This window comes from Thermobia domestica, chromosome 13 (genome assembly GCF_964235325.1).
Source record: "Thermobia domestica chromosome 13, izTheDome1.hap1.1, whole genome shotgun sequence".
NCBI lineage: Eukaryota > Metazoa > Arthropoda > Insecta > Zygentoma > Lepismatidae > Thermobia > Thermobia domestica.
Window position 1 is genome coordinate 154613447 of NC_137466.1, and position 22667 is coordinate 154636113.

Below are 22667 nucleotides of genomic sequence, written 5' to 3' on the forward strand. Positions count from 1 at the left end.
ATTTCTTATTGTCGTATCAATAATTGGTAATTGGATAGTATTTCATTCATTGGGTAAATCATTAGGATCACGTGATCGGTTATTGACCTATGATGGGATTAGGAGTCCAGGACATTGGTACATTGAAACTTTGTAGGATAATTTGATAATGCGTCATTGGTTTTGATTATTCCCGCCAAATATAAACGTAAGCAAGACGTTGTACCACGTGATTGTCCTTGATGAGGTAGTGTACAGGGATTCATTTCCTTTGTTGTGGTACTTCTTAAGTTTGAGTACACACACACACTTCTAGAAAACAGTTGGTTCTACTCAGGTAAACAATTGACGGACATTATTGACCTTATTGAACATATAATGATATGATTAACTCTAAGACTTAGGTATATCAAGAGAAGTATTCTTTAAATTTGGGAATGGTGATAAACAGAATTTTAACATAAGGTGTGAAATTTGAAACAATACATTGAACTTTAGTCACAGCTCATAGTCTAAGATCATTGGTGGTGATTGATTTGAAATCTGATAGCTAACCTTATTGAATCTTATGATTCATAGACGAAAGGCAATACATGCTACAACAGTTTAAAATTTAATCATAAGGTGATGTAATCTGACACTAGCAAAGTTATTGTTAATGCAATTTGATTGGATGATCACTATCTTTCCTGCAATCTGATTGGTTGATCACTATCTTTCGTGCAATCTGATAGGTTGATGAGTTTTAAATCTTTTTCTGCATTCAGTTTTGTTTTAACATTTAAAAAATTTGAAACTTTGGTTTGACATTTTTTCGTTTCCAAATTTTTTGTTTAAATTTTTTTGTTTCGAAATTTTTGTTTGTTTCAAAATTTTGTTTGAAACTTTTCGTTTGAAATTTTTGTTTGAAAAATTTTTGTTCGAAAATTTTGTTTAAAATTTTTTGTTTGAAATTTTTCGTTTCCAAATTTTTTGTTTGAAATTTTTTGTTTCAAAATTTTTTTTGTTTGAAATTTTTTCGCTTCAATTTTTTTGTTTGAAATTTTTTGTTTGAATTTTTTTTTCGTTTCAAAATTTTGTTTCAAAGATTTTTGTTCTAAATTTTTGTTTTCAAAGTTTGTGCACTTATTAGTAAAGAACTGGAACTGTTTAGAACAAAAACCTTTTACAACATTGTGGTGCAATAGTACACGTCAGAACCTGGGGTTGTACTTGAAAAAACACAATTCATTGAAATGGATCATTTTATTACACTCCACATACATCCATACCAGATAGTGGTTCTGGATATTGTCGATACAATGTATTTTGAACTTCTTGCACTAGTTTGTCTTTAGCATATAATTTTAATTCCAGTTGAAGTCTTTTAAGGTCTAATGCAATATCAATTGGTGGAAACTCAATGTCCATTTGATCACAAATAAACTGTTTATCAATACAGTTATGCACCCAAGAACGATGTTGACAACCATCACAATATCTAGATACATGTTGTACAATATGCATAACACATTTTTCAAAATAGTACTTTTTCAGGAATATACTAGTTTTGTTGCACACTTCCACTGCATGTTTCACACACTGAAATACGCTGATAAATTTGTTCCATTCCGTTTGTGTTAGATACACCATGTTGCGAGGGACATGAAATGTACTCTTTTTACGTAACAGCACCATCTTCTCTTCGAGGACTGTACGCAGCACCACTTCATGATTTGAGCCTAATGATTTGACTATGGTCACATTTAGCTCATCATGAAAATAATCGTTCATTTGGTCGATTCGTGCCATTCTTCACAGGTCAGTTGTACACCAAATTGTTCTGCTTTGCCCAATCGAATCACTAGGTCAAATGTTTTAGCACTGATACCAATCATCACATGTTTTGTTTATTGGATAATAGCTTGCGAAGATGAACTCTTTATCGTTAGAAGTACACATCTTTCCTCCTGAAAAGCACTTGCTCAAATGATTTCGTGGGATGACACTGTATTTGCTGGTTTATAGTTATTGCTGACGTCATTGGTAAGGAATGTGCTGACGTTTGAATTCATGATTTCATCACAGTTACAGACGTCATGCCGACCAACCAAATTCATACAACTACGGCTGACGTCATTGGAAAGAAATGTGCTGATTCATGATTTCATCACAATGGCTGACGAATCTGGCTGTGTACTAAATTCAAGTTGATGACTTCGACCCAAGAATCCTTTGTAACATAAAGATACAGATCCAGTATTTAAGAAACGCAGCAGTTCTTCTTGTTTTGATGCTTCCATGGGTAAATATCTTGCTGGTAAAATTATATTCTTATCATTTTCAAGCTTCACTACGATTCTTAATCCAAACTTTGTAGGGATCATTTGGCTAGCTAAGATTCTATAAGGTACATTCTGTTGTAAATCGGTAATTTTGGTAAATGATTTCATCACATCACGCGTGTTTAGAAACTGCAGACAAGTAGCCATGATGACGTTATCATGAATACTAACTCGAACGATACTTATATATGATGCAAAACTGATGACGTTGCATTATCATGTTCTGACGTGCACCACAATGTTGCCAGAGGTTTTAGTTCTAAACAGTTCCAGTTCTTTACTAATGAGTGCACAAACTTTTAAAATGTCAAACAAAAATTTCAAAAAAAAATTCAAACAAAAATTTTCAAAAAAAATTTGAAACAAAATTTTCCAAACAAAACTGTTCAAACAAAAATTTTTTAAACAGAAAAAAATTTTGGAAACGAAAAATTTCAAACGAAAAAATTTTAAACAAAAAAAATTTTGAAACAAAAATTTACAAACAAAAAAATTTCAAACAAAATTTTCAAACAAAAATTTTTTCAAACAAAAATTTCAAACGAAAAGTTTCAAACAAAAAATTTCAAGCAAAAAAATTTCAAACTAAAAAAATTTTACGTTTCACGGTTAACCGTCAAACTTTATCCGGTTTTTAACTATTCGATTAACAAATAAACGGTTTTGATCATATTTATCAGTGAGTGCAAAATGTTGAACGAAACCAAGATTTTTAAATGTTAAACAAAACTTAAAACTGAATGCAGAAAAAGATTTAAAACTCATCAACCTATCAGATTGCACGAAAGATAGTGATCAACCAATCAGATTGCAGGAAAGATAGTGATCATCCAATCAAATTGCATTAACAATAACTTTGCTAGTGTCAGATTACATCACCTTATGATTAAATTTTAAACTGTTGTAGCATGTATTGCCTTTCGTCTATGAATCATAAGATTCAATAAGGTTAGCTATCAGATTTCAAATCAATCACCACCAATGATCTTAGACTATGAGCTGTGACTAAAGTTCAATGTATTGTTTCAAATTTCACACCTTATGTTAAAATTCTGTTTATCACCATTCCCAAATTTAAAGAATACTTCTCTTGATATACCTAAGTCTTAGAGTTAATCATATCATTATATGTTCAATAAGGTCAATAATGTCCGTCAATTGTTTACCTGAGTAGAACCAACTGTTTTCTAGAAGTGTGTGTGTGTACTCAAACTTAAGAAGTACCACAACAAAGGAAATGAATCCCTGTACACTACCTCATCAAGGACAATCACGTGGTACAACGTCTTGCTTACGTTTATATTTGGCGGGAATAATCAAAACCAATGACGCATTATCAAATTATCCTACAAAGTTTCAATGTACCAATGTCCTGGACTCCTAATCCCATCATAGGTCAATAACCGATCACGTGATCCTAATGATTTACCCAATGAATGAAATACTATCCAATTACCAATTATTGATACGACAATAAGAAATGTACCCCTTCCAAAATTTAAGATTGGTACACAAATACACCTGTGTCTTATGAAAAAGTAATAAATCCTGTACTTATTCAATAATAATAAAGCCGGTCAATAACATTTAAATTTTGAATATTTGGCCATAAGAGGAACATCAACATCTACAATGGGGCTTAGAAAACGTTTACCGAATTTTGTTATTTGATAATTCCCAAATTTAAAAGGGAACATAAACATATAAAGGTAATAAACCTCTGTACATATCCATATAACATGCTAAATAGAGGTCAATAACCTCCGAAATTTGATTTTTGGTAGTTCTTTACCTATGAAAAGGGAACGATGTGGACCATCCAAATTTATAGTGGTACATATTGGAGACCTGTACTATGATACCAAATGCTTATATTAAACAATTTCTAAAACCGAGTGGATGAGCCAAAATACCCCTCCCAAATTTTTAAAGGATGCATCAATGTACCCATATCTTATGATAGGAAATGAACCTATATACATGACCATATAACCATATAAGGTAATAGAACCTCATCAAAGGGGAGAAATTGGGCCAAAAACCAAACACATGGTACAACATATTGCTTATGTTTATATTTTAGCAATTTTGTACCCCTAAAAGAGAACGATGTGGACCACCCAAATTTATCATAATACATGTTGAGTCATGTACTATGATACCGAATCCCCTCCCGGGGTGCATCAATGTACCTATGTCTTATGATAGGGAATGAACACCTATACATTACCATATAAGGTAATAGGACCTCATCCAAAGGAATAAATTAGATCAAAAACCAAACACGTGGTACAACGTAATGCTTACGTTTATATTTTGGCAATTTTGTACCCCTAGAAGGGAACGAGGTGGACCACCCAAATTTATCATAATACATGTTAGGGTCCAGTACTATAATACCAAATGTTTAAATTGGGCAATTTCCAAAATTTAAGGGGTGGGCCAAAGTACCCCTCCCAAATTTTTAAAGGAGTGTACAAACATACCCATATCTTATAAAAGGTAATGGACTCCTATACATGACCATATAACCATATAAGGTAATAGGACCTCATCCAAGGGGATAACTTGGGTCGAAACCAAACACGTGGTACTACGTATTGCTTACGTTTATATTTTGGCAATTTTGTACCCCTAAAAGGGAACGAAGTGGACCACCCAAATTTATCATAATACATGTTAGGGTCCAGTACTATAATACCAAATATATAAAATGAGCAATTTCCAAAATTTAAGGGGTGGGCCAAAGTATCCCTCCCGGTGCACAAATGTACCCATGTCTTATGATAGGGAATAGACCCCTATACATAATCATATAACCATATAAGGTAATAGGCCCTCATCCAAGAGGATAAATTGGGCCAAAAGACCAAACACGTGGTACAACGTAATGCTTACGTTTATATTTTGACAATTTTGTACCCCTAGAAGGGAACGAGGTGGACCACCCAAATTTATCATAATACATGTTAGGGTCCAGTACTATAATACCAAATGTTTAAATTGGGCAATTTCCAAAATTTAAGGGGTGGGCCAAGGTACCCCTCCCAAATTTTTCAAGGGGTGCATTAATATACCCATGTCTTATGAAAGGTAATGGACCCCTGTATACGCCCATATAACTATATAGGATAATAACACCTCATCAAAGGGGATAACTTGGGTCGAAACCAAACACGTGGTTGTACTAAAATTTTGGCAATTTTGTACCCCTAGAAGGGAACGAGGTGGACCACCCAAATTTATCATAATACATGTTAGGGTCCAGTACTATAATACCAAATATATAAAATGAGCAATTTCCAAAATTTAAGGGGTGGGTCAAAGTACCCCTCCCAAATTTTTAAAGGAGTGCACAAATATACCCATATCTTATGAAAGGTAATGGACCCCTATACATGACCATATAACCATATAGGATAATAACACCTCATCAAAGGGGATAAAATCGACCAAAAACGAAACACGTGGTATAACGTATTGCTTACGTTTATATTTTGGCAATTTTGTACCCCTAAAAGGGAATGAGGTGGACCGCCCAAATTTAACCTAATACATATTAGGGTCCTATACTATAATACCCAATGTTGAAATTGGGCAATTTCCAAAATTTAAGGGGTGGGCCAAGGTACCCCTCCCAAAAATTTAAAGGGGTGCATTAATATACCCATATGTTATGAAAGGGAATGGACCCCTGTATACGCCCATATAACTATATAGGGTAATAACACCTCATCAAAGGGGATAAATTAGGTCAAAAAACCCCGAAATTTGAATTTTTGGCAATTTTTTACCCATAAAAGGGAACGACATAGACCCCCAATACTAATAGAGGTACATACTATGGTCCTAGGCTACCATACCAAATTTTTAGATTTGGCAATTTCCAAAATTTAAGGGGGTGGTCCTATGTACCCCTGCCAAAATTTAGGGGGTGGGCCAAGGTACCCCTGCCAAAATTTAGAGGGGGTGGTCCTAGGTACCCCTAGGTCATTGACCCCGGGCCAGGTCATTGACCTTTCACCCTGGTCATGAAAGAGAGTGAGGATGAGTCATTCGCGCATACGCGGACCACTACTACTGACGCTTGTGCCTCGAATTTTTTCGACGGTGACAAGTTTGGATCCAGTATAATGATGCACCCAGCTTCCATCGCAGGTGATTATCTTTGCAAGGAAGCTCTCGCCTTTTCTCTGAAATCGCTGCAGATGTTGAGCCAAGACGTTTCCCTAGACTTCTTCCGGTCGAACGTTAGCATGTTTGGGACCCATCTGGCTGTGATTTTCCGGAAGTGTGGGTATTTTGGATGTTCGTTTCTACACTTCAGCACGCTGATGTTTGTTTTCGCAACCAAAATCTCCCATACTGATGGGTCTATTACTCAGAATGAGCTGCTCCACCCGACGAATGGTGGTTTGTTGACTGCAGTAGATTGTCGTGGAGTACAGGCCACGTTGAGAACGGATTCTATTGCTGCCTTTAGTTTTAAACAGCAAAGTACACTTACGACTGTTTCTCCGCCATAATGCTCACTTAATCTTCTGAAGATTTCATCAGGTTTCAAGTCGAGTTAATAGTTCACATCTGGAGCTCGCTTTTGTTGGAGTAGGTTCTCAACTCAAATATTGATAATTCGTTATTAATCAGTATGAAATCGAGGTTTAACATGAAACTAAGAAAATATAACATCTTCTTATATAATCTTTAATGATATGTATATGAGGGTGATTCATAAGATCTATGCACTGGTTCTCCAATCTAGAATTAATTGTTAAGGGAGGATAAGATTTTAATAAGTTAAATCGAGTCGGGACTTCTTTTATCAGTGATAAATAGGTTAAGTTAGTTAGGTTAGGTATAGTATAGTTATAGTATAGTTATAGTATAGTAGGTATAGTATAGTTATAGTATAGTAGGTATAGTATAGTTATAGTGTTTTAGACTAGGAAGGTTAGTTATTAATTGTATTATTGTTGTGTTAATCTTATGTACTAAAAGGATGACGGGATTGAAAGCTCGTATTACTGAGATATGAATTCTGATAATAATATGGAAAATAAGTAAAATTGAGACAGAAAGAAATATAATGATAATCAAAAGTGAATGTGCATATATTGTTTCTGTCGGGAGTGTGCACATATTTTTTCTGGCGAATGATGCTAATAACTTTGTTTATGTTGGAAGTAATGTGAGTAAGTTATTCTCATTTTAAAGGAATGGACATTCCTGTGTTGCTGAGCTCTCATTATTTTAAACTTTATGATTTTAAAAGAGAGTAATATAAATTGTATTTTGTGCTGTTGTCATAAACTGTTTCTGATTGTTCAGTAAAAAAAAAAAAAAAAAAAAAAAAAACTAATTACACATGGAAAACCAGGCATAGATTCCAGCATGACATATAAATAATTATAAGTTAAATAAATAAACGTGCATTGAAAACAGAAAGTCTTTATTAAACAGATTAGCTACATAACTGAAAGTTAATATAAATTGTTATCATGATTCATCGTAAAACTATGTAATACAATCTTTAAATATAGATATAAATTACCCATGATTTTGTAAATTTGCTAATTAATTTCGTTAGGTTATGAGCTTCATCATGCACCTGAAAACAATAAACACCAAAATTGACAGATTTTTCGAAGATATGTTTTATTTTTATTTAAATGAAGAATAATATAAGCTAGATAGAATAACAGATATATATATATATATATTCTATATTATAAAAGAGAACGTACAAAACCTTTGTTCCCTCATCACGCTAATACGGCTGAACCAATTTCTTTTATTTTTGGGGGGTTATTAGGATTTGGACCCTAGATGGTTTTTATCATATCACTTTAATTTTTAATTACCAGTGTCTTGAGATAATTGACCATTCAAGTGTCCATACGTACAAATCCTTTGTTATTAGTTCATCATAGGTATAAAAATAAACGTATTTATATGCAACCCGCATGACCGTGTCACTCGGCGGGTTAACATAAATGACAGGCGTTTTAATGTTAACATTTACTGCAATTTGAAAGCGAAAAAGTAAAAATTATCTAAGTAACAAAGTTTATTGCGTTCCGGGGTGACCGCAGCGAAGCGGGTCACTCGGCGGGTTAACATAAATGACAGGCGCTATAATGTTAACATTTACTGCAATTTGAAAGCGAAAAAGTAAAAATTATCTAAGTAACAAAGTTTATTGCGTTCCGGGGTGACCGCAGCGAAGCGGGGTGAACGCTGCTAGTATATATATATATATAAAATTGTGTTTCTTTAATGTTATAGTAAGTAAGATGCGCTCGGATGAAGGAGAGCGTTTTAAGATGGCTATTATGGCCGAGATTATTTCATTCAATCTGGTACTGGGCAGTTGAAATATAGCCGTTTTAAAGTGGTTTCTTCAAGCCATGATTTGTTTGTATGGAAATCTGAACAAATATTAATACATGATTATTCATCAGCATTTTTTATAGCGACAAACTGAGTACGCTTTAATCCGAACATCATTGTATACTAGAAACGGAAAATGCGCTGTCCAGTTTTCATGTCAATAATTCCACATGTCCACATGTGGCTAGCACTGCCCGAATGTGTTCGTCACTTACTTCTACTGGGAGACTAAAATTTCCATACGTGTAACATCAATACTAGCAATACTTATTTTGACATGACTTAGAATTCCATCGGACTGGTGGAATCCCTTGGTATCAGTTGTAACTTGCAAAAATGTTTCATATGTTCTCTGATTAATTGAATTTTTCATATATATAAAATAGTCTTCATCGTTGAATTGTTTGGCTGACATTGCATCCAACACTATCGGAAAATTTTCTTAAAACTAAAGTTTGAGCGCAGGGGGTCGGATCAGTCTTGTGGATTTCGGATATTCGAACTTAATTGTGTTTTTACGACTATTATCCATGCTTTCAAAGTGATCTATTATTCCTTGAAATAGCACTTCCCGGCAAGTTGCCTAGAAAGCAAGTGAAAGATAAGACGGAACTATAGAACGCTCTCTCATACATCTAAATTTATCCGTATCCATCACTTAAATTTGACCAGTGAGCCGCCATTGACTGGCGACAAGACAAAAAGTGTACGGGTAAGATTATAAAAAAAAAAAAAAAAAAAAAAACAAAGCGTCTTAATACGATGTATCCTCAATACCAGGGTGCGAAATCGTAACAGTCAAGGTGGAGAGGGGCAGGCAGAAGAATTATAGAAGGTATATTTCATTGGAGTGTTTCGACACAGTTCATATTTTATTAATTAGTACACCCATAGTTATTAAACTATATAAGATTAGGAACAGCGGCCGCGATTTCTGAAAAACATTGGGAGGCTTGTTCGGGTGTGTGTTTTACGTTGTCAGATATCCACGTAATAATCCATACAACAGACGACTAAAATAGATAGAAAATTACATGCGTATTTTTAGGAAACAATTTATATAAATTTCTTAAGAATCACTTATTGAAAAAATAAATAAAGAGTAACGAATGGAATAATGGTAATTACATCTAGTACAATAGCACAAAACAAATAGGGATTTATAAAAGATAGAAATAATGAAGGATACAAAACAAGTTTTAAAACCCGCAAATTCTGACTTAAGGTGGGATGTTTTTTATGTCTCTGAGCAGACATCTAGGAGCTAGCATGAGAGAATAAAATTGAGATGTCAATGAGAAGCAACAGGATTTTTTTTTTTTTCAAAATAACGTTCATGTAAGTTCTTTTTTCAATTGTTAGAGATTAGGAGAATAGATATAATTGAATTTCAGATTTAATCGATGTACATTCGAACACCAGTCAATTCGCAAATTTTTGAAAGAAATTTATTATTTCATATATATAAAAAATACTGCTACTACACTAAAACTGTGAAGGTTGATAGGACTAACAATACATAACTTCGGGAAAGTTATAGAATACTGTGCTTCCCTTCTTTTTATAAAATCAGTTTCAGTAGAATTTTTACATTCCCTTTGCACGTCAGATCCTATTCTTACATATGCTAATTTATTTCTCTTTATTTTTACTTTTGAGTGTCGATAGCAGAGAAGGTAGTATGGAATTCCGCAAATAATCTAGTTTCAGAATCAACGTATTTTTACGGTTCATGGTCTCAATGCCGAAAAAGTTATTTATGTCTGTCTGTCTATCTGTTTATATATTTATCCGTTCTTCCTGATGTACATATACTCGGCTAGAGGCCATATTGTTCAACGTTTCCAGACCGAATCAACCCTACAGTGCATGAATTTTTGAAATTATTTTTTCTTTTAATATTACCGTTTAATGTTTATTATTATTATTATTATTATTATTATTATTATTATTATTATTATTATTATTATTATTATTATTATTATTATTATTATTATTATTATTAACTATTCTGCCTTTTGACAGGTCCTGGGACTAGTGAGGTTTTTTCTTATTTCTTCTTAATTTCCAGTTTGGACCTGGAAATGTTTCTTCCATATTTCTCGATTTTCAGCTTCCTCTTTTAACTCCCAATATTTTCTTTTATTTCTCAAATCATCGATTACTTGTGTTCTTCTTCTTCCTATTCCTCGCTTTGCTTCCACCTTTCCTTCTATGGCGGTATGAAGACAATTTCTTCGCGAGATGTGTCCAATCCAATTGATTTTTCTACGAAGGATGGTGGCTAGAAACGTCCAATCAGTTTTAAAACGTCTTCGTTTGTTACCCTTTTTGTCCATTTTATCTTCTACATCTTCCTCCAACACCACATTTCGAAGCTCTCTAAATATTTCTTCTCTAGCTTCCGTAATGTCCAAGCTTCTGAACCATAAAGTCCAATGCTCCATATATAGCACTTGACCAATTTCTTCCTTAGTCCAATATTAAGGCTGCTAGTTAAGAGTGACCTTTTCTTGTTGAATGCTTCTTTGGCTATGGCAATTCTCGATCTGATGTCTTTGGTGCAGTAGGCGTCTTTCGTCAAAATACTTTCCAGATATTTGAAATGGTCTGATTTAATGTTTATGCGCTACCGAAATTCAAGTACATGAGATCTAATGGGAAAAATTACAATTAGAACCGCAGAGTATTTACAACAGCAGAGTATAGTAAATGCATGATATAGCCGTTTGGAGTTGTACTATTGCTGCTATAGCAAGATGTATAAAACGTACCCAAATGCGAACACATGCATTGGAGGATTAAGGATCTAAGTGCGTTTCTCAAAGTTCCTTTCTACCGCTAAAACTATGGGTACTTGACTGAAGGCTCAAAAATCAATCAACATACCATTAACAGCCCTTTATAAGTGATTTTTCTATTTGGTCTAGGAATTAATTCGTGCGGTTGGTACGCACACATTGAAGCTGTAGTACAAACACAAAATACATAAATACCTTAAGAAAAATATTGTCCATCGCTAGCCACCACTTTCGCCCATCTGTCAGGCAATGTACGGATTCCGTGGCGAAAGAAGTCCTCATCCTTGGAAGCGATCCAGTCAGAGACCCATGTTTCGATATCTTCTGAAGAAGTAAACCGCTGTCCAATGCAATCGAACAAGTAGTAGTCCGAAGGAGCAACGTCTGGTGAATACGGCGGGTGGGGTAAAACTTCCCATCCGACATTTTCTAAATAGGTTTTGACCGGTTTTGCGACATGTGGGCGAGCGTTATCATGTTGAACAATAAGTTTATCATGTCTGTTCTCCCATTCTGGTCGTGTTCTGGCCAGAGCTTGCTTCAAACGCATTAATTGTCGTCGATAACGTTCTCCATTCATAGTTTCACCCGGTTGCAGCAGCTCATAGTACACCACCCCACCATATGCACAGCATAACCTTTGCACAGTGAATATCTCGTTTTGGTTGTGATGGACCTGGTTCACCTGGTTTCACCCAGGCCTTTTTTCGTTTAGGGTTCTCGTAATGGATCCACTTCTCATCACCCGTAATAATTCGATGCAGAACCCCTTTCTGCTCTGTCGTTGAAGCAGCAATTCGCAAATGGTTTTTCGTCTTTCAACGTCTCTGTCTTTCAATTCATGTGGAACCCAATGTGACATCTTTTGAATCATTCCCATGGCTTTCAAGCGTTTGGAGACTGTTGTTTGATCAACGCCTAATGCTGCTGCAAGTTGTTCCTGCGTTTGACACGAATCCTGCTCGAGCAATGCTGTCAATTCTTCGTCTTGAAATTTTTTTGGCTGTACAGCTCGCTCTTGGTCTGCCAAGCCGAAATCACCACTTCTAAACCGTGCAAACCACTTCTGACACGTTCGCTCAGCTAGAGCATGGTCACCATACACTTCCACCAAAATACGATGACTTTCAGTCGCACTTTTCTGCATGTTAAAGTAATGCAGCAGGACACCCCGCAAAAACACTTTATCAGGCACAAATTGCGCCATGTTCACTTAACTACAAACTGGTGTTGTTGACGCTTTAATCCACTGCCCTATACTACGAACGATACGCGATGACAGGGGTTTGCAACACATGTGTGGATACACGGAACTGTGGGACGCTCCGTTCGTTGCGCCATTTCTTGTCCACCCGCACGAATTAATTCCTAGACCAAATACAAAATATCCAGGAGTAAGTTTCTTTCAACAGTTGTTTAAAAATAGAATCAGGTAATTTTGTTCATATTTTACAAATATTTCATTAACAGAAATGTAAAAAAAAAAAAAAAAACAAAACAAAACAAAACAAGTGTTATTTTACTCCTGAGATGATTTTTTAAAGAATTTTTCATAAACAACTGAGGAAATTTTGTTCGTATTGCATTAATAAATACTGTCCCTGAAAAAATCCAGAGGGTTAATCTATTCTTGGAAGTGAGATTTTTTTCGAACAATTGTCTCAAAAGTTTCTCTGAAGACTTTGTTCATATTTCATAAACATATATTTCGTTAACAACCCTATATGTGACTTAAGCAGTTTCTTCTTAATATATCTACAAAATGGTTAATTCTTTTTTTGGAGTGAGTTTCGCCACATGAGCTCTTGCCAGGAATTCCTACGTGCCTTTGGCTTGGGAGTCCCACTGGGATTCGATTCCCAGTCAGTGCTGATGTGGTTCAGCTCCCACTTTAAGTGTTAGGTCCAAGTCTCATATAGTCTCGCTGCTGGAAAGAACACTAAACTCAAAAATATAAAACCTAAATCTTGTTTTCGGGCAGTTTTATCAAAACAAAAAACCTCTTCAGCCGATTTTGTTTTTATTTCATAAAGAACTCTATAATGTGGTGCAAACTGTTTCTTCTGAGAACATCCACAAGTGGTAGTTTATTCTTGAGACAAGTTTTTCAAGTAATTTTTTTAAAAAAAAAATCTGTCGATTTTGCTGATATTTTATACGAAATGAAATGAAATCTTTCAGTTTAACGACCCACGATTATGACCTTTAGATTAAAGGAGACGGTTGGTGAATAATGACGAAAGAATTGGTGGAATGATAATGTGCGAGGAAACGGCGAGTACCCCGAGCAAACCTACGAACACGATGTTGTCCACCACAAACTTTCTTAGTCGGCGATCGAGCCTTTTTTCCACGCACCAGAGGGAAGCGCTGTACCACTGAGCCACCAAGTCTCCCCGTGATATTTTATAAATAACCACAATAACAACCCTAGAGTAACATGTTATTTCAAGGGAAAAAGTCAAGATGTAGTTTAGTCTTCGAGGTAAGTTTTCTTTGACGTTTTCTGAAAACGCCTATTATAATTTTGTTAATACTTATAAATAAACGTTTTAATAATTACATAGTTTGATTTAATTTAATAAATAGAAAAGAAGAAAGTTTAATGCAATGGTTCGCATCTTTTATTTAATTTCTCTATGAATATGTATTTTAAATAGATTTCTCGGTTACTATTAATTAAACTGTAAAGAGTATTATGCATACTTAATCTGACCTAATCTATCTTAACTATACAATCACTGAATTAGTAAGAGTGGGTGAAGGGAAATATACCATGAAATCCTAAAACGTTGAGAAAGAATATTTATAGTTCTATTACGCTTCCCCCTAAATACTTACACCATACTTCAATAAATAGAATTTTGTTATAAGAAATCTCTCAGGAATCTACGTGTAAAAGGAGTGCTATTACATATAAAGTATGCTAATTACATTTGAGTTATTGTAATTAGTTTACAAACTTTTGGCAATAGTGCCAATTCATTTACCCTCCAGTAGGAGGAATTTTCTTGTAGAAATATCAAGTGGATGAGGAATTTCCTTAACCATTTCTCCCGGATTTTTATATATTTATATATTGTAATTTGTGTGGGTAGAGACAATGACAGTCCGGTATTCTAGCTCTTCACCTTATTTTGTTTACAAAATGTTACAAAATAGTATTTACGTCTACAAAGTAAATACCTTAAATCTTCCTTGTGACCAGAGAGGTGAAGGAAGGAAATGTTTTATACGGGAACACCTTTAGCTCATAGCAGTCTCCAGGGCTTCGAGCCTTTTGATATAGTCCTTTTAGTAACCTCCTTAGCTCATGGCAGCCTCGTGAGGTTCGGTTAGTGGTTAGGAATCCCCTTCGTTCAAGGCAACTTTCAGGGATTTTAGGCAGGTTAGCACTCCTTCGTCCAACACGACTTCAGGAGCAAACGTAAATTAAGTGATCATTGGTCAACTGATGCCTTCGTCTTCTTTGAGTCCAACTTTAAAGACCATTTCTGGGTGGTTCGTTCCTCTTCGGTTCCCGTCGTGCTGTTCTTCGTGTCGTCTTTACTTTGTGTATCGGCTGCTGCTCTGATGCTTAATATGAATAAATAAGTTATTTCGTTGTTTTTCGTTCACCGAAATGTCATATTATGTAGTATTATTCATTACCAAGTGTAAATTCAATTTATATAGGTTTATTGACGGGCCACAGTTCCGATGAAACGTAAATACAGAATTGGCTATTTGGAATCTACTGTATGCAATGGAATATGAAGTTCTATCCAAAGATTTGAAATTTAGAATGTAGGCTAGTTTTGCATTTCACATAGCTTCAATGGTAAGAAACACTTCAAATAAACAAAACAAACAATTTTTTAAATGTATTTTTGTTTCAATTCTTGTAAAATCTATTGGATGGAACTCTGATGCTAGTTCTTCTGGTTGAATATATATATTTAAGTTGCACTATGTAAGTTAAACTCCTCTTTACCTTTCGTTTTAGGCGAGCAACATGTTTCGACGATCAATATAGTGGAAACTACTGTGGTAGAACGTTCTCACTCTCGTCCATCAGCACCACTACATCTACAAACTGAACATGAAACCTCAACATATTGTGAGTCACCTCCGCCCTCTTATCAGGAAGTAATGAGTTTCCCTTCATTTCCAGTGGTTCAGCATCCGCTTCAAGGAGGTAATCAGCCACTATCAATACCTCACACAACATCCCAACAATTTAACCTATCATTATCTTTGTCTACTAATTACCCATTGCAAATAGTCAATCAAGGAGTTAATCAACAAACATCATTGCCGTCTCAACAACAATTTGAAGAACAAAATCAAACATCTAGTTTACATCACAATCAATTTCGTAGTAATAATGATCCATTGCCTCGACAGAGACAGTATTCACGTTCTGTATCTTTACCACATTGAGATCATCAAACAGTGCAATTCTTCTTTGAGAAATCAACGGATATTTCAGCCACAAGTAACAGATTTGAAATGCAGAGTGGCTATAATAATTTAAGTATTGGATGAAACTGTTATAGATATTGTAATCAATAGAAGCAGTTGTCTTCTGTCTACTGCTATATTTAAGGACAAAGAAAAACGGTTAAGTTTTTACAAATAATGTTAAACTCATATGTCAGTCTGTTCCAAAACATTTTTCATAATGCAACAATATTATAGGGACAAGTGAAGAGTTAGAAAATTGTTTTAAAATTACAGTCTAGGTACTGATGTATTTAAAATTGACGAACATCAATACGAGAGACGTTTCAAATAATCATTTATTTATTAATATCTCAGAATATGTAATTTTGCACGCTCTAGGCAGCAAAGTCTTCTGGAGAAACTTACGGGAAGAAGAGGAAGAACAGTAACAAAGTGTGATACGTATAATGCTGAAGTTGGTGGTGTACATTAGAACAAGTACGATTAGTTAAACACAGAACAGGATAATTTTAATTCCTGCGATAAATTTCTTAATTTGTAATAAAAAGCGAAACCATCTTCGAATTCAGACATAGCTTGCTAAAGATTCTTTGATAAATTAATAATCAGCAGCAAAAACTCAACGTGACTAGTTACTTAACCCTTTAATTGGCAAACATTGATAGCATTACCATTAAAATATTTAGTTTGCTTTTATGGTTGAACCATGTCTTCTTGATCATAATTTCGTAATTTTAAAGTATTTTTGTACTTTGGTTACAAAATACAGGATGTTTATTTCAAAGCAACATTGCCATAAAGTAGGTTGTAGGCTTATGTGTAGCTACTAGCAGTATTGCCCTATTATGGTCAAATATCGTAAGAAATCTCTCAGTAATTACCAACAGTTTCGTTGAAATATTTTTCTACAGAGCAAGAAACTACAAATAAAAAATAAATAATAAAAAAAACTTTCTCGGAACGTAGGAGATAAAGCTTCTACAATACTAAATTTGACTGTTGACGAAGATTAGAAGTATCCAAAGAAGCGACCCGCAAATCATGTATATGAATATTGTATGAAAGCAATATGCCAATTAAATGATTACTGCAATTATAATTCGTGCGGATAACTCAATAGAATGAGATGTTGCTTGAGAGCAACAGTGCCAAATAAAGGGTTAACTAAAGAAATGCATAAACATATAGAAATTGAGTTACTAGTTGTTTGAAAGTGCTGATTATAAAACTCATGCAGATGATAGTGTCAGAATATCGTTATGGTTAAAAGACCAGTAGTTTATTCATTAGAGTAGTTTATTCTGAGAAAACATTATTACTAATAGATCTAAAAATCTAATTTATTTTACTGAGATATGTCATTACTAAATGGATTTAACATAACAAATTCTACATTAAAGAATGGAAATTATGTCTATATATCGCAATGTTTTATTACCGTACATCATTTGAATACCTCTTTGTTATACGAGCCACAGAAAGGTCATTTCTAATGTTTATAATGATGACTAAGGAAAATATCATTTGAATACCTCTTTTTTATACGAGTCACACAAAGGTCATTTTTAATGTTTATAATGATGACTAAGGAACATATCATTTGAATACCTCTTTGTTATACGAGCCACACAAAGGTCATTTCTAATGTTTATAATGATGACTAAGGAACATATCATTTGAATACCTCTTTGTTATACGAGTTACACAAAGGTCATTTCTAATGTTTATAATGATGACTAAGGAACATAGTTCAATAGCACAGATTTTTGTTTATATATTTACATTATTGACTTGCTCTAAATAATACAAAAATAGAGGTAGTAACATTTTATTTAAGATATTAAATGATTCTGTTGAATAATTCTACTAAACATTTATTAATTATGCACAGTTCTGAGTTTCAATTTTCATACTTGAACTCCACTGCTATTAACTTTGTAATAAAACTTATACTCACAGTGCATTAAATAACTAGCATCTCATACATGCTGACTTACTCTATCCAACTTATATTATAAGTTGAATCAGAATATAAGCAATATTGAGATTCAAAATTTAAAAAATAATGCATTTTGCAAATCTTGTTTATAGTCTCCCAATAATTAAAATAATTTTAGGCTGTGTAAATACTGTACATGCTTGTATATATGATGTAGGCCTAGTATTTAATGTCAACTCATATAAGAATAAATGTTTCTTGAGTATAGTAATAACGATTTTTAAATTTAAATTACCATGCCTGTACAGACATTAGGAGTTGGTTGCAGAAACAACATCCGAACTTCGTATCTAATCCAAGCGCTTTAAAACCAATCTGAGCTTGACCATATAAATTGAATCACATCATATCACAAATATTGTAAATATTCTCATGATAATGATTTGGAAAACGTATGTTTATGGACTGCTTGTTTTGAATAATCATTTTTGATATAAAAAAGTAGACAACTCCATTATTTAATATGAGGTTGTACAGTATAGTTTCTGTATATACGTGTCGATTGGTTGTCAATGAACGATTAAGATACTCGTTTTGTTTATTAGAACGCTCTAGACCTATATCCTAATCAGCTTCTGATCATCCTGACTAAGGCTTTTCAGTTTTCCCCAAGTTACTCACAGCAAATAGTAAGATTGCAATTTAATATATTTGCCATGATCTAATTACTTTCAAAAATTCCTTCCTGGGTTGCATTGCACTTTTATAACTGAAATAATGATAGTAAAACAAGACAAAAGCGGAACATATATTGTATTCACCATACTTTCATGATTGTAATCTGATCACCTTTTACCGTGTATAACTCGTAAACTGTACAACATACTAGTATTTTGTTTGCAGTTTCACTATAAGGGCAGTAAATAGTTTGTGTGAAAGCTGTTACTTCGAGGTCAAAGGTCAAATATTTAACCGTGTATAACTCGTAAACGGTACAACGTATTAAAATTTTGTTTGTAGTTTCAGTATACGGACCGTAAATAGTTTATGAGACAAAAGCTGACATAGAAGTCAAAGTCAAATAATTAACTATGTATAACTCATAAATGGTACAACATATTAAAATTCTGTTTTCAGTTGCAGTAAAAGAGCAATATACAGGATATATGAAAATAGTTTATAAAAAAGTTTTAAGCGATTCTTTAATATCTTTTGCTGCATTTGATAGTAAGTATGAAGATAAAAATGTTTATCGAAATAAGACATCAAAAAACCTTGCGTAAATGTATCTTCCTTAGTAGATCCTAATTACATTTATCTTGTCCACTTCTGTTCGCAGCCCACAGGTTGGGAAACCCTGAACTTGAGTATTGTAGTTTAAGCAGATGAAAAACAGATGTGCTTCCCAGACGTTAATAGATTTTTGGTTAAATCTAAAAAAAGAAAAAAAATATTCGCGAGGGCTAAGCACTTACATACTTAAGGTTTGAGAGAGTATGTACTCACGTACTTGGGGAATCAGAGGGTATCGAAAGCCTTGAGTATTGTTGTTGTTTGGCATTAGTTTAATATTAAATAAAATATTTTTGCTTAAACTTCAAAAAATGGTGAGGTCAAAAATTCACAAACTTGGCCAATACTGGTTGCTTCAACTATCAGCACAGATTCGTTCATAAATAAGTTTCGTGTGATGCTAGTTACTGTCTTTCTAGCATCACACGGAAGACGTGATAGAGTTTATTTAATATTTAAAACATTCGAGTCTTTTACTGGATACATGATTTAAGCTACTCTTTTGCATCAAAATAACATTTGGTCGAGCAGTTTCGTATCTAGGTTAACAGCGTCTACGACAATAGCGGAAATTACGCAACTAGCTTCCTATACCATCACTATATTCATATAACATTTTGCTTCCTACTTATTTGATAATTATGACTGTGACTTAACTATGGAGAAAAAGAGGAAATCCCATTATTCAAAATGTCATTCAGTTTGTTGTAATCATACAACACTCAAAAATTTTCAAGGGAATGATTTTAGAAACGTCATCATTTTACTTTTGGAAATTGTTAAAATACTAGTATCAATTACCCGTTTCGCTCGGTTAAATTAAGAGAAAATAGTAATATTTGCAGTTAATCAGTCACTTTTTACTATTACTAAAGTGCACTCTTGATATCAGTCATTTTCAACCATTTTTATATTTATTCCCTTGATTTTCCCTCTATGCTGCGTGTGTGAGTTTGGATTTAGACGGCATCGGAAGTGTCATTGTATATCTCAGCAATATCGAAAACTACGGATTCTGCACTAATATCGGTCATTTTCGATGATTTTATATACCAGTGATCCCAAAAACTATGGATTCGACACTGATATTCGTCACTTTCGATCATTTATATTGTATCTCCTTCTTTCCTCCCCAAGTTTCGGGGCTGAATTTTGTTTTAAACGGGATCGGAAGTGTCGCTCTTCATCTCAACGACCCCAAAAACTATGGATTCGACACTAATATTGTCCATTTTCAATCATTTTATATATCTCCTTTCCCCTCCCCAAGTTGAGGGTTGAATTTGGAGTTATGCAGTATCAAAAGTGTCACTGTTCTTTTCAGCGATCCCGAAAACTATAGATTCGGAACCGATATTGGTCATTTTCGATCATTTTTAAATATCTCTTCCTCCCGTAAGTTTCACCTTCCAAGTGATATGATAAAAGCCATGCCAGGTTCAAACATCATCTATTTTGAAAGTTTGATCGAGATCGGTCTGGTGATTTAAGAGTTATTAAGTTTTTTTTTTGTATATCTCTCCCTCCCGTCCCCCTTTCGTAAGTTCTACCGTCAAATTGTAATAACAAAAAGCTTCCCAAGCTTGGATCTTATTTATGATGAATATTTGATTGAGATTTGTCAGCCAATTGTGGCCTAATAAGGCTAGATATATATTAGGTTACATAATGAAAATAGCAAGTGTTAGCATTACTGGCTGGCAAATCAATTCGAGAAGCTCGTTGACACTTGCAATTTTTGCCACATCTGTTACATACAATATTTTATAGATAATTTGTTTCTGTGAATGCTATGCATCAAATAACACTAGTGTAGGGTTCGTCGATTTATGTCTACCGAGGTCAAAAATTTTTCACATAAACTATTTACGGCCCTTATACTGAAACTACAAACATTATTTTAATATGTTGTACCATTTACGAGTTATTCACGTTAAAATATTTGATCTTTGATCCTGAGGTCACAATTTTCTCATATATTCTATTTATTACCCTTTTACTGAAACTGCAAACAGAAATTTAATACGTTGTACCGTTTAAGAGTTATACATGGTTAAACATTTGACCTTTGACCCTAAGGACATCGCATTTTTCATATATTCTGTTTATTGCCCTTATTCTGAAACTGTAAACAGAATTTTAATATGCTGTACCGTTTACGAGCTATACACGGAAAAATATTAGACCGTACACTGTAAAAAATCGTTGTGTTATTTCAACGACACGCTTATGTGTTAACACGATTGTGTTAAAATATAACACAAACAAGTGGCTAGAACAACTCACTCCCCATTTGGAGTTGTGTGTCAAATGCCGGTAGTTGAAATGACACACTGCCTGTGTGTCAAATCAACGCAAGTGTAGAATCTTCGGTGTTGTTTTCTGCGTGATTGCCAAATATGTTGGGTATCTAATTATAAAGGCTTATGAATTGAAGCTACAGACAAACACAGTAGAAAGAAATACTTAAGCAAATCCAGATACGTATACGCAAAATTTCAACATGCAAACCGCACGATGTGTTTTCAATTGTTTTATATAATGTTTCTGAAGAAATATGTCAACAGCGAGAAACAACATTGTATTAATGTGTCACTTCTATATTGCACTAGAGCTCACCAGTCAACACGGGGGACTGTGCTTCAAAAATAGCGGAAAATAAGTAGAAACACGATTAAGGGGCAAACATATTATAAGGATATAAGTAAGTGTTTCCTATCATTCTTGAACAAGATGTTGGTGAAGGTTGTTTCGAACCATCAAGAAATACTTCACAACAAATGTTGTGGAGGACGGCAAACATATTTATGAAAATTTTCTATATGAAGTGTTCTGTAGTTTACTATTCTTATTTTAAAATTACAATCTTCGGTAAGCGTAAGCATGCACATCACATGATTTTTCAACACAGAAAAATGGTTACATCAACACCACACATGAAGTTATTTCAACACCGAAACAGATGTCGTAGTAACACGGAAGTGGAGTCGAACTAACACCAAAAACGGTGTTAATCTGGTGGTCTGACTTTGAATTTTAACCCAGGGAGTGTTGAATTAACACCAAAATGGTGTTACTTATACGAATTTGACCTTGAATTATAACACATATTGTGTGTTAAAATAATAAGAAAATGATGTTGAAGTAACACAGGGACTGTGTTATATTGATACTTGACCTGGTGTAATATTAACACAAAATAATTAACACACTACCCACTGTGTGGTGCAACACCGTCACAAGTAACACTCAACACTTTTCTCCACACTACCGACCTTGACATGGTGTCGAATGAACATCGAAAATACTAACACGTATCCGAATTTAACACCGCTCAACACCGGTTGTGTGTTAAAGACATAACACACACCCTGTGTTAAACGCTAACACTGCGGAGTCTGTGTTGAACTAACACCGCATAATGGTAGTTACGCTGGAACCACTGTCCTGTGTTAAAATCGAGTTGGATTAACACAACCATTATTTACTGTGTAG

General features: G+C 34.1%; 1 protein-coding gene across 3 annotated transcripts in view; it reads left to right on the forward strand.

The window, feature by feature from the left end:
* The window catches only part of LOC145668650 (uncharacterized), a 95419-nt gene extending 78815 nt beyond the window's left edge, over window positions 1–16604 (forward strand). For all 3 annotated transcript variants that reach the window (XM_081736707.1, XM_081736709.1, XM_081736708.1), the window contains one exon: window positions 15480–16604. In XM_081736707.1, coding sequence (XP_081592833.1) covers window positions 15480–15916 — 437 coding nt within the window. In that variant the 3' untranslated portion in view covers window positions 15917–16604. The remainder of the gene's footprint in view (window positions 1–15479) is intronic.
* The last annotated feature ends 6063 nt before the right edge of the window (window positions 16605–22667 follow it).